Source organism: Temnothorax curvispinosus, unplaced genomic scaffold, assembly GCF_003070985.1.
Source record: "Temnothorax curvispinosus isolate PA1 unplaced genomic scaffold, ASM307098v1 QBEX01016125.1, whole genome shotgun sequence".
NCBI lineage: Eukaryota > Metazoa > Arthropoda > Insecta > Hymenoptera > Formicidae > Temnothorax > Temnothorax curvispinosus.
This window is the reverse complement of record NW_020225905.1, coordinates 24,139-37,894: the sequence shown is the minus strand read 5'-3', so window position 1 is coordinate 37,894 and position 13,756 is coordinate 24,139. Positions and strand designations below refer to the sequence as shown.

At 35.7% G+C, this 13,756-nt stretch overlaps 1 protein-coding gene across 2 annotated transcripts; it reads left to right on the top strand.

The window, feature by feature from the left end:
- Window positions 1-245: 245 nt before the first annotated feature.
- LOC112466385 (FMRFamide receptor-like) lies at window positions 246-13,474 on the top strand. 2 transcript variants are annotated; one of them, XM_025034450.1, is made up of 4 exons: window positions 246-706; window positions 4,061-4,329; window positions 4,582-4,771; window positions 10,394-13,474. In XM_025034450.1, the coding sequence occupies exons 1-4, from the start codon at window positions 398-400 to the stop codon at window positions 11,003-11,005; spliced, it is 1,380 nt and encodes a 459-aa protein (XP_024890218.1). In that variant the 5' UTR covers window positions 246-397; the 3' UTR covers window positions 11,006-13,474. The 2 variants fall into 2 exon arrangements, with proteins under 2 accessions (XP_024890218.1, XP_024890217.1); XM_025034449.1 differs by having other exon boundaries at window positions 10,376-13,474.
- The last annotated feature ends 282 nt before the right edge of the window (window positions 13,475-13,756 follow it).

The following is a 13,756-nucleotide window of genomic DNA, read 5'->3' as shown; positions in this document are numbered from 1 at the left end:
ATGTTAAAAGTCTGAAACACACATATATTCGCTTTTAACTCTATACAAATCGTAAATATCGTATTTATCGAATAATTTTTAATCTATTAGCTCATTAATATCTTTAATAATGGCATCTATTTTAGCTTATAATTGTTACCAATTAAAAATGACAGAAACGACAATATTTAAGGATCACATTAGCTTGCGCCAACACGGTAAAGAATGATATAATTAAACCAAAAATTACATGAATGATTAGCAGTTGAACTCGAAGAGTGCGAAGATTCGACCAGAATTGAAGATAAGCAAAAGAAAAGGATAGGCAGAAGGAACAAGGAGCTCGCGAAGGTGAAGATGGTAACGTGAAGAGGCGGGATCAAAGGAGCAGTACAAAGTGATAGAAAATTGTTGAACGATGGAAATAAGCTCGATGACGACGACGGTCGCTCACGATTATTACGATGTTGGTGTATTCACGCAAAACTTCAGCAACACCAATAACAGCGGTAACGACGAGCAGCAGTTCGAATGTATGCTGCCGGTCAATACCAACGGCCTGGCCGTCTTCGTTATTTATGGCATATTCGCCAACCTGATCGGTCTCTTTGGGATTTTTGGCAACACGATCTCGATGATCATCCTGTCGCGGCCGCAGATGAAGTCGTCCATCAATTATCTACTGATTGGACTGGCCAGATGTGACACGGTACTGATCATCATTGCGGTAAGTGCGTCTCTCTTATACTTATACATCATGCACTTTCTACGCCAAAGAAATAAATACATTTAAATTTTAGGGAAAGAAAAATTATGTAAAAGCGTAAAAAGCGCACTTTTTAAAAGTCAGGAAATATAATCTTCAAAGAACTAGAATGATTAATGTACGCGAAAAATTGTACTTTGCTTATGGCATGCTGTATTTCTTAGCACTTGAAAAAAAATTAGAAATTACGTAAAGGAAAACATGCTGATACCTCGTTTAACTTCGTGAACATTTTCATGAATTCATATTAACGCCGAAATTAAATTTTATTTTATACGGTAGAATTATTGTGCGGGATCGTAAAATGCTGCGGAATATTGCACGTTTAATGTAAAAGAAACGGTCAAAGTTAACAGCTACTTTAGTGGGCTGGTCGAGTTACTTTTTGCCCTTATTATGAAGAAATAACATGAAAGAGTTTTTTATTGTACCAAAATTAAAATTTTCGCTTTAAAGGCTTTTAAAGGACATTTTATCAAACAGAACAACGGATTTTATCAAATTAATTTATATCATTTATATATCGGATATTATTAATTTACATATTAGCCTAAACATTTTTGAATTATATTTATCTAAAATGTATTGCTCATATTTTTTAAAGAGATAACGAACCAAATTAAAATATCTTTCATTCGTGATGTAATATCAGAATAGGGTTACTTATATTACGGTCAACGATACGATGAATATTTCATGTATGCCTCCCGCACGATTTATTTATAAAATTCAATTAAGCATAATATATATGCAAATATATCCCACCCTTCGTATATTTTATGAGATTTATTTGTAAAACTTAAAGACGTCTCCTCAAAAAACGTAACTTTTCTCTTCACGATTCCAATTGATGCAACGTGTGACGAATCGCGACCCGCAGAACGGAAAATCAATGTTTAATTGGCACACATGACTAGGAAACGATTTTCAATAGGATCGTGGAACGCCTCGTAATTGCCATCGAATGACCCAGCGTTTACCGTCGTCGCGTCTGGCCGCTGCCGATCAATCATGCGCATTGCACCAGATAAAATTTAAGAAAAAAAGAACATGCATCATTCGCATCGTTGCATCATTCGCATCTCTACCCATCGAGTCGCATTTCGAAGGGCTTATCGCGACGCCTTGTTATACCGTTATCTTTTATTAACAATAGCTCTCGAAACAACCGAGCTCGCTCATGTCGAAAGTGATACGAGTTAACGTTTCAGGCACTACATGTTTAATCCTCTATGCCGAATATACGGGATATTTCAGAGAATCATCCTGCAAACGCGCGATGACAAAATGCAGAAAAGCGCCGTTTATCAAATCTATTTCAAAGCTAATATATTAGTTAATAACATATATTAGTAGTTTTTTGAAATATGAAATGGTCTTTCATGAATTAAGCTTTGCAGATATATTGCAAAACTTTATTCTTTATTTAATTTTAGACAGATCTTAGTTTAATGGAGTTTTAATTCGAGAGTCGCTTTTTATATTTAATGTTAAATATAAAAAAATTTGGAATTTGATGAAAATAATATAAATTTCTTTAAACTTAAAATATCAAGCCAGAAAATATAATAAGACTTCTGAGTAAATTAATCTAATATAGAGATTAAGAAAGCGCAATGTTCAGCTTTATATTGGCAGCAAAATTGATTTGTTTATTATTAAATCTCATTGTTAAGAAATTTAATCTCGTAAATTCAATTATTGTTTTGCACACGACAAAGAGTATACTCTTTTATTGTTCTAAATATTCTTTGTATTATACCAGTTTCTTTCGCTAATTAAAAATGCGAAATTCTCGCGTATTTGCCTTCGTTATACTGAATTTGACAATTAATTAATTTTCGCCGTGCAAAACAAAGTAATTAAGGATCCGAAAAGATTAATGACGTTTGATAACAAGTGTTAAATATCGAAATTCAATTTTCATAAAACATACCCACCACAGGTCATAATACCTTCGTCGTAGAAATCAGCTGCAGACCTCTCGTTTTAATTTTGCCTTTAATCCCGTGTTTTTCACAGTCGTAAATTTCCGACATAGCCGAGCTTTTCATTAAAATAAATTCTCTTTAATACAGCCCAGTAGCACGTACCGGTTTATCTCATATAATTTCAGCTATTTCTCTCTAAACATGTAATTTATATCTTTATCTCCACTCTCGCATTTTTACATACGTTTATGTGATTCCAAATTTTTTATATAAATAAAAAAGGAACATAAAAAAGGAAACTTGTTGATGAGAAACGTTGAAGAAATATTGGTATCACATTTTGTAATTTGCATTCTGAAATTTAAATATTTTAATTTTAAAATTTTCTTCCAGAAAAATTACGTATATTCAGTCTCCAGTCAGTAAAAATAAACTGAATAAATTATGGTGTATTTAATTATGATCAAATTCATATGTATTTAAAAAAGTTATATGAAATATGCATTAAATTTAAAAAAAAAATTTATAAGACAAAGTAAACCAAATTCGTGGAAAAGGTTTATTTTTTAAATATTTTACGTTGAGATTGAAAATAATTTCTATTAAAAATTCTAGTTTCGCGCAGTAATAGAAGATATAACAAAAAGAGCAGATGTCACGTATCAAGTCTTATTCTTCTTTATATAGGATAATTTCACATATCATCCCCCTAACACAATCCTTGTCAATATAAATTTGCGCTGCAGAGAAAAAGAATTACTGTCATCAAAAATGCATGGCCTGCCAGGATGTCGTAAAATAATATGGATCACATGTCGAGCTTATGTAAATAAGTCACCACGTGCACCGCGGTTTCACATTTTCGCGGATAAAGTCAAGACTGACGCTGTGACGGTAAACAGGATCTTCCGGTATAAAAGAGATGAGCCAGGGGGAGTGGAATGTTCGTACGCAAGATCCTGTCAACCCTCTCGAGGCCACATTACACAAACCAACCTGGTTATTAATTAATTATTCGAAGCAAACTCCCTTGACTTCGCACTCTCCCTTACTAACGAACTATTTAGGTATTCATCAATCAAATGCCGCGAGCGTAAACCGCTACACGTCTATAAATAATTGCACTTTACAATAAATAATAGTCAGAAACATTGCACATTCTTTTTATGGAAACGTGTTCTAAAAATAATATTTGTAAAAAGTAAAATAATTAAAACAAAATATATTGATAAGAGCAAATTTATTTTATTAATTTATATTTTATTGCTTATTAAAAATTGCAAAAGCCGAATGTGAACGAATGCCCGTGACGGAAAAGAAAATTAAATATATTACATAAGAAGCCCCTTTATCCTTATCGTATCTATAAATTATGCATTTATAGGTATTAATCTATGGATTACCGGCAATCTACACGTACACGGGCGCGCTATTCGACTATAAGTTCATCGTCTATCCGAAGACCATCAAGTACCTGTATCCTCTGTCTTGCATAGCGCAATTTGTGACGGTGTATCTGACGTTAACGGTGACTTTAGAAAGATACATCGCGGTCTGTCATCCGCTAAAAGCCAGATCCTTCTGCACTTACGGACGGGCACAAGTGGCGGTGCTGGTCATAGTCACCGTCGCCGTTATTTACAATCTACCTAAGTGAGTAATCGATCTAACATTGATCGTGCCTTCTCTCAATCTATAGTCGTTAGATAAGATAAGAATATAAGATTAGTATATAATAAAAAAAGAAAAAGCTTTAATTAAAATAATTGTGGTTAATCTTTTATCTGTTTGTGTTGTTTGAAACGATATAAAATATTCGTAGCGAGGAGAAAGATGAAAGAAGTATTTGAAAGACTGGAATTATTGTGCAAATTAATGGAGAAATTAATTTTTGAATTTACTTAGATTCTGGGAAATCGAAGTGTTCAACGAGAGGCACTGGAAGTATAATGTCACGGTGTACTGCGTTAAACCAACCGAATTGAGGAGCAACGAGCATTATGTCACCCTGTACATCAATTGGATGTACTTCTTCGTGTACTACATGTTCCCGTTCATCACATTGGTAATTTTCAATACGGCCATTTATCGACGGGTGAGTAGTATGAGTAGAGCTCAGCATCGTCATTGCACGTAAATTTTATTTTTAATTTAATTTACTTCGGGTATTATAAATTATACAGAGCTGATAAAACAATTGCAAAATTGTAATAATAAACTGATAAGAGAAATTAAAGAAACAGTCTACTATTTTATTGTGCAAGAATGTCGTCTGTGATCGTCAAATTTCGAAATTGGAAACATAGCAAAAAACGTTGACAGCCCAAAATGAAACACGAGCCGGATTAAACGTGAAGTATCGAGCAGCTTGTCGGCGAGCTTCCCCGATAGAACTAACATTTCCCAGATTTTACCTCCGTTTTATTAAAACTTCTTTTTAGAATTCGCCAATAAGTCATGACAAAGGAGCAGGAAAAGAGGGCGATCGGGCCGATACCGCAATAAGTTCGCGCTACCTTTATATGACATAAAAGTACAAATAATAAGCCGGGGCGACGAAACCAATATAGTGTATTCAGAGTGTATATGTCTCTTTGATATACGTGCACATGCTTAGAATTCGCGGGCACGTACAAGAGCAGCGAAATTCACGGACGGCTGCCCTCGCACGTGCCACTTATTGCAGCTCCAGACATAAGCAATATCATCCTCCTTCTCCTCTTTCTTAATTCTTCGACGAAATACGTGAAACATTTGCATCAGCCGGAAGTTAACATGCGTTAAATATTTGCGAAACAATTTTTGCAAACCAATTTCATAAATAATAAATAACAACGCAATATTATATAAAATCGGTAAAAGCCAAAATAATAGACAATCAAATTCAAGGGAAACGCCGTTAATCCGTCTGGATCTTGATTGCTAATATTATTTGAATGAATTTTACGTAGATACATATTCTTCGCCTTGGCAAACCACATGCCGTTACTTTCGGACATAATGCAGTCTCGAATCTTGAGTGCTGTTCCAGTTTTGGTCAACACTGCGTTATGTCCAAAAGTAACGACGCGTGGTTTGCCAAGGCGAAAAATTGTACGTAAAATTCACTCAGATAATATTATTAGACAATCAAGTCCTGGCCAATTAACGGCGTTTCCCTTTAATTTCATTGTGTCTCACGTACGGTCGTATTTTCTTTTACTTATTATCTGAAATAATAGTTTCAATATCAAAACTAGAATAATAATTTCAAGTCTCAGTATATCTTGCTTTCCTCTAATGAATTGGATTAAAAAGTAAACATAGAAAAATATAAATTAATATAACATAAATAATTTTATGTAAATTAATAAAGATTACTTTTGCAGCTTTAAAAATTTCTATAAGATAAATGTTTTTTTTTTTGTGAGAGATACCTTTTCTCTGTACGATTTAATTGGCGAGAAAAATGGGAAGAATATAAATTGGGACGATAAAACTCGATATATAGATTGATATAAGGACTATCTTCGCGATTTTAAATGATTTCTCCAAGATAAGAACTTTATACATTTTTCCGAGTACGTGATATGCATTTTCAAACAACATCGGGGGGCGCATAATATCCTTTGCGATAAGATTTAGCCGCAGGGTCGAATTGAATCCGCACAACCCTCGGGGTGTCCGAAATTACAAAGTGCCGGTTGTCGAAGGACCAACTATTTCCCTCAGCTTTCTCTTATCGCGAAACTTTACCGTCTATATAAACTTCGCTCTTAATTCCGGGATCAGGATGAGATTTTCACCGACATATTCTGCGGGACAACTTCCCTAGACTTTACGCGGACGAAAAGCGCGTTTCCGATGAGAAATGCTCATGCGGCAAATGAAGGAAGCCATTTAATCCCGTCTTGAAATTCTTATACTTCCTGGCGAAGTTTTGCAGTCTCTCTCTTGACGTTTCTCTTCCCGTCGACAAACCGCGACTAAATGACGAGAAAACGCGAGCGGAATAAAGAGCGAATGCCTTCGCCTTTGTCGATCAAAGTAAAAGGCACGACAAATATATGAATGCTCTCGATAAATAAATAAAAAAATATTAGCGCTAAAACTTATTTATTTTAGAAATCTGGTTCGATGAGCTTTCGAAAAATATATAAATTGTCGTTTAAATCGCGCCCTCTTATATTCCTTCGACAATAAAGGAAACAAAATTTCAAAGTAATTTTCTGTGAGATCAAGATAGCCCGTGGTAGTCATCCGTTCCGCGAGCGACGGGGTGACAGGCGTGACTCAACGCCCCGACGAGGAACAAGAGCTGAGACAAACGTTCGCGCCAGCTAAGGACATTCGCCCCGCTTTATTTACAAGACCCAACATATTCGCAAGGAGATACGATTCGCATTGCGCGTTTTCGTCTCGGCATACATGTATACGCTCGTGCTCGTGGATAATAATTTCATTAATAACTTGACGCGGGCACACTCGCGCGAAGAGAGCGGTACCGGGCGGTACCGAGTGAACCGGATACGGTAATCCGAGGCAATTCGGCGACACGCGACGCGCATAATAATCCGCCGGAACGACGTAAAGTAACGATAATAATTAGCGCTGCCATTTCAGCGTCGTAATTGTTTTAGCAGACAAGCACGCAACTCGCTCTCGCAAACCGCAAAATCAGAAGAATGCAAAAGACGAGCCGATATAAATAGACAGGAATTCGTGGCGCGAAATTGCAAAATTCTTCGAAATTTTGAAGACTGATTTATAATTTTTGAATTTTGTTCTTACTATTTCGTGCATCTTTCTTTTTCTATTATATATATTGTGTATCTTATTAAACAATCAAGTTAATTAATAAATAGATATATTTATTTATTTACTTTAGTTTTTCCGACGGGGTTAATTAATCAGATTACTTAATAAAAATCGTAACTTGTTATAATGACCATGTATTTTAAACATTGATTATATACAAGTCTAATTCTCTCTCTCACAACTAGTTTTGTCTATTTAGTCTATGACTATTACATAAATCATTATTGATTTTGGCAAATTATTTCTGATGCCCGACATAATGCAATTGTTATGCTTTCATATACAGCTTTCCGCTTAGTTTAAACCATGCTTGATATATTGGGATACATTGTGAAAATGATTAATATATCGGGAGCGTTCTATAAACTGCATATTTCATCACCTTATAAATCATATGTCATAAACAATGCATCCAATCATTTCGCGCATATGTCAGTCGTTATATGTACAAACACGGTGCTCTGTTGAAATTACACCCGTAATGTAATTGTCGTGTTTTTATCTTGCAACTTCTCAATCTGCTTTGGTAACTATTTCGGATGAGCCACGCCGCTGTATCCCTGTCTTTCGGAAGATCCCGAAAGATCCAGAACCGAAATCCCGAGATTAATCATTCTCGCGCACGAGAATCCCAGGCGTTCGTCTTTTAACGTTTCGCCCCGTTTGGCGTCGGTAGTAAAATATCGCAGCCCGTTTGGCATTCAGCGCTTTCTCACCGCGTTTCCCGAGCACGGCGTGGGCGAATTTGGAAGCCGTGGAACAAGTATCGGGAACAGCGAGGCGGGATGCGAACGTGAAATATACGCGACGGGCGCAAAGCTCGCGAATTTTGCGGGAATTGAACGTCCTTGTTGATGTCCCCCCTTTGCCTCTCTCTACGACCGATCAAATGTTATCGCATGAGGGGATCTTGGTGTAGAATAACACTCCAGTGATGAGAGACACGGGCAATCACAAGTATATTGACGGTTCTTACAGAGAGAGAGAGAGAGAGGGGGGGAGGGAGGGAGAGAGAAAGAGAGAGATCATGTCGAATTCTCATGTCAAAGCTGTGAAGTATGGTTCTAAGATTTCTCTTTAAACAAAACAATATAGCAACATTTTGTATGGAGAGAATGATCTAAGAATCAAAGAAAGAAAGAATAATTTAGAATTCAAAATTATTAATCCCTCCCTCTCTTCTCTCTATATATCGACATGAATATAATTGATACACGAATATAATTAGGCTAATGAACATTATCGTCAATCATTTGTGTATTTCGAAAGCGATCTTGATATTGTTGTCACAAAGAAATCGTTAAATTAATCAAAGTTTGTGATTAAAATTTAACACAAGAGAAATTGAGCATTCTACATAAAAAAAATACTATTAACGTCTCTTAACTTGAAGTCAGATAATTGTGACTTACAATATTCTCAAAATATCTTCTGACCAATATCTAATATCAGAATTTTGTAACTAGATGCCTATTTGCTAAATTAATTTAGGATCTAACAAATATCTTTGAAATATCGCGATGATTTTCACATTATAAATTTCACGTCGTCTTTTCGGGACTGAATTGAAGGACAAAACACCCGATTTTTCACAAGTTTCGTCGCGGAATATTTTTCTCTGTTGAAAGAACGATCGTAAATTCGAAAAAAAAGCAGGTCAGGCACGGTTAAAGGTACGTCACGCCGGGGACCACTGTGAACACAATGTGTTTCACATAACTTCGCGTCGAAACAATATGTGATTCACCGCAAAGTGAACAGTAGCTACAATATGTCCAGAGTGCTGTTATCATTTTTTATATTGCGCCACGAAGGACGAAGGCGCTGTTAGAACTACGTAATTTCAGTACGTCAAGCCTTTCACAAACTCTTTGTTTTATTTCCAAAAAGTACGTGATGCTTACGCAGAAGATTAATTTATTTAAAAAATGATTTTATATCAGTAGAATCTGGTAATAAATAATCTAAAAGTTGCGATTATACTTTATAAGAATTTCCGAAATTTTGGAAAAAGCCTTCGTAAAGTTTATAATACTCAATTAATTTGTTAATAATAAATTGAAATTTCTATTCAATTTATATGTAATGCTAAATGATCTCCATACAAAATGTTGCTATATTGTTTTGTTTAGAGAGAAATCTAAGAACCTACTTCACAGCTCTGACATGAGAAATATGATGATGAAATATATTTATTTAGTATCCACTTTTCCAACGGTCTCTTGTGTTTGCGCGGGAAATTGCGCTCCTTGTTTCATCGTGTATCCCGAGAAAACAAGAACCCGCTCATTAACCCTTCATCAGCCCTGTAATTAGTCGCGTTTTCTTCAAAGGCGCCGCGCCGGTCGATCTTCTTTTTTCCACGCTGTCCCAGAGTCGGCATGACCTTCTACTTGTCACCGTGTATTACACCGTTGAACGACACTCGAGAATTTAACGTCGGAAAAGTGTCTACCCGAAACTCTTGAAGAACTTATAATACGGCAATTCCGTATTATTAGTCTCGCGAGACGAGTAAATATACCGTCGTAATTCTCGTTAAAAGAACGCCATTGGCGCTTATTAAATACGTCTTTCTTCGTGAAGCGAAGAACTTAAGTTTTTCATATCAAAGGCGATAAAATATTTATTATTGAAGCAAATAAATGTAGAAAGCTGTTTTTTTATAGCGGTAATGAACATTGTGTCGCGTGATAAGATATTAAATTTCTCGATAAGAATAAACTCAAATTAACTAATTTAATTTAATTGCTTACTTTATAAGTGAAAATTTATTAATCAGTTTACGTCATATTTCGTGAAAACTCAAGATAAAAAAATTAATGAAAGATCTTTTTATAATATTTGTCATTCCCCGCAACTTTATAACGATGTTGGTTTACCTCTCATAATATATCTTTAGGCGTACGTCGGTTTTCAGGTGAGAAAGGCGAACAGAGACCTGCAGCAGCTGTCACGTCACCAACGTCGCGAGATCGGCTTAGCGACGATGTTGATGTGCGTGGTGATCGTGTTCCTGATCTGCAACATCCTGCCGATGATCACGAACGCGCACGAGACGTTCGTCGGGGATCCGCCGGAGTTGATGGTGCAGATCGGCAATCTGCTGGTGACCATCAACAGCAGCATCAACTTCATTATCTACGTCATCTTCGGCCGGAAGTTCAAGAGGATATTCCTCAAGCTCTTTTGCTCGTCCAAGCTGTTCGTGCCCGGTCGGGACAGTCCGGAGTTCCAGACGTACGACGAATCGATTGTCACCAATACGACGAACATCGAGCTGAGAAACTCAGTCAGGCACGGCCATCTCAATCGCGCCAACACCGTCAGCTGGAACAACAACATCCACGGAACAACGATATCCAACGGCGGCACCAGGCAGCAGAGCCTGAAGAGCGGCAGACCAGTCAGCCCCGGCTCCTGCGTTTATTATCCGGGCAAGAATCTGACGCGAAGTCCTAGTCAGATGTCGAGAACGTCGAACAGTCGGAACAATTGGAACAGAAGGGAGAACGGCGATTCCACCCTGTAATGGACAACCGTACCTCGCGCTTATTATGCAATTAAAAGTCTGCTAAGTGTTTTAATCAAACGTCAAAAACTGATTTTAGAAGCAGTGGAAAAAAAAGTAAAATGACAATTTCAATGCCAATGGACGACAAATGCTAGTCCTTTGATATGTTATCTTGCGAGAAATCAACGGTGTGTCTTAATTGCTGGCCGAGATCTTTGGTTGATCAGAACTGATGGAACAAAAGAATGATTAGCTTTATGTTCTATAATATGTACATATTATAGCTTGCTGCGTTTTCTGGTCTGTGAATTTGATGAGTGATCCAATTAAAAGAATGTCAAAAAGGACCAAAGCGATGTAAAAGATAATCAGTATTATTATCTAATGTTTTTGGATTATTTAAAATATCATCCAGTCGAAATTGAAGCAAAAAGACATTCGGAAGAAGCAAGACGGACAATAGCTAGACTATTTTATGTCGTAATAGATAATAATTAATAATCAATGGAATTATTCTTTATCTTCATTATTCAATCAAGAATCCTGCTGAATTCTATAGCAGGGTATTACGACAATCCGCAAAAGAAAAGATAGAATAAGAATGAAGATAGAAGAAGAATGATCAATGATGCGAATCGATATTAACGCTTTCGTATACGTTCCCGCGGTATACGTTTCCACGGTTAGCAGTTCCAACGTCCAGGACATCAGAATGGATGGAGAGGTGTAAAGATAAGATGGGGCGATTCAGCGCTGCAGTGGACAATCGATATTATTGTACCCTTGGGAAGAGCTCGGACCAATCCTTACGCTCGAACGTGGTAATCCTGCGGGATGGCACGGCTTCGATATAAAGGAAAAGAATCGTTAAGAATAACAGTTATCGCATTTCCTATCGCAGAAGAGCTCAGAAAGACCTAAGTCTGCTTGCAACGATGATCTTTCAAGCGATCCGAAAGTTCAATCTTGCTTCGGGGCGATCTAGTCGAATGTTAAAGAAAGAAACTGATGCTAAATCCTATAGCGCCGCCGTTTTGAATACTTTAAGTTAAGCAGCCGCTTGAATACGCTAGTCACTCGTGCTTAGTGCTTCTGTCATCCTCGAACATGAGTTTTCTTATTGTATGTCAAAGACGCATATAGCGACATTGACTTGATAGATTAACATAAGCGTAAATTGATAGATTAAGCAAAAACATTTTCCTTTTTCGTGATAAAAGACGTTAGGTATACCAAACGAAATATCTTATCAAAATTGAAGCGAACTCGCGATAGAAGTAAATCAAAAATAAAAATACGTATCACAGTTCTAAATTTTACCAAAATAATATATTGTATAAGGAAAATTTGCAAATTTTTCTTTTCAGAACTCTCGGATTTTATCTATCACAAATTCTTAATTTTTAGTATTAAATATCTTGACAATTAAAAAATTGTACTAAATGTCTAATAAATTTTAAAAAATGTTGCTGTTATATATATATAAATAAATATATGTAAACATATTTATTAGAATAAGGATAACAACCTCTCGCAAGAAGGCAGGAATCTCTATCAAATTATATTATAATTCCACAATAATCTTAAATCTTATTTTGCTTTAATTCTTGAAACAAAGAAAAGCAAAATGAAATTTTATGAACAACTTATATGGCTATGTTTCAAATGAAATGTAATACAAACAGATTATTTATACTTTTGATAAGAATTTAAAACAGAAGCATCAGACACATATTTTCTTGAAGCTCACATATTTTCTATCCTCTCCGAGCTACGCAACAAAATTTGCTTGGAGAAAAGATACAAAAATTTAATCAACATTAATAAAGAGCGAGATTTCAGGGTTTTTTTCATAACGTAATATCTTAATTTAGTCAAATTCTTTAATTTTCAGTCTTGAAATACTCTTAAATCGTTTCTCGCCATAATCCCAATTTCATTTAATTTAATTCTTCGCTATCTAGTGCTTAAAAGCACGTCCTTTTTCTAAGCATCCTTGATATATTACGCAAAAACTTATAAAACTTAGATGAACATGATAAAAAAAATCTTGTAAGCGAGATAAGCCAACAAAAGGTTTCAAGACCGGAAGTCAAACTTCATTGGAGAAGTGTTACGCTCCTACAGTGTAACCTTGAAAAAAAATTTTGAAAGTGATCCGCTAACTCGGACTCGGAGAACGTTTCGCGAACTTTGAGCATGTCAGTCACGTACTAAAGCTCTCCGGGGAAAATAAATCGAATTTCAAAGTCAGAAGTACAGAACCCAATAGTGCGACATTCCCACGGGGAGAACTTTTGTCCTGGCAGCGGAGAATCCTGTATCTTGCATTCTCGAACTATTGCTCTTTGAAACTTGAATACTGATCAACCTCAACCGACAGTCAAACAGTGACGAAGAAAGATGTTCCCATTATTGAAATCCCAAGACAAAAAAAATGCTGCTTCTAAATGCCACTTTGAAGAAAACTCAATTTAATTTAAAAAATATTTAAAAGTTTTCATAATTTGTCAGATATTTCTCAAGCATAATTTGAAAATTTAGAGTGATTTAGACGGCTATATACTTTATCAAAAATGAGAATGATTCGATAAAATAATAAAAGATAGGATCAATTTCCTATATTTTTCTTACAGTAAACTCACGATATTTTTTAAGATTTATTTTTACAAGACGAAACAACGACATATATACTGTACATATTTCTTTTCATTCGTGTGTATAGATTTAAAATAAATAAAAAAAACAATATTCAAATAGAATAAAAAG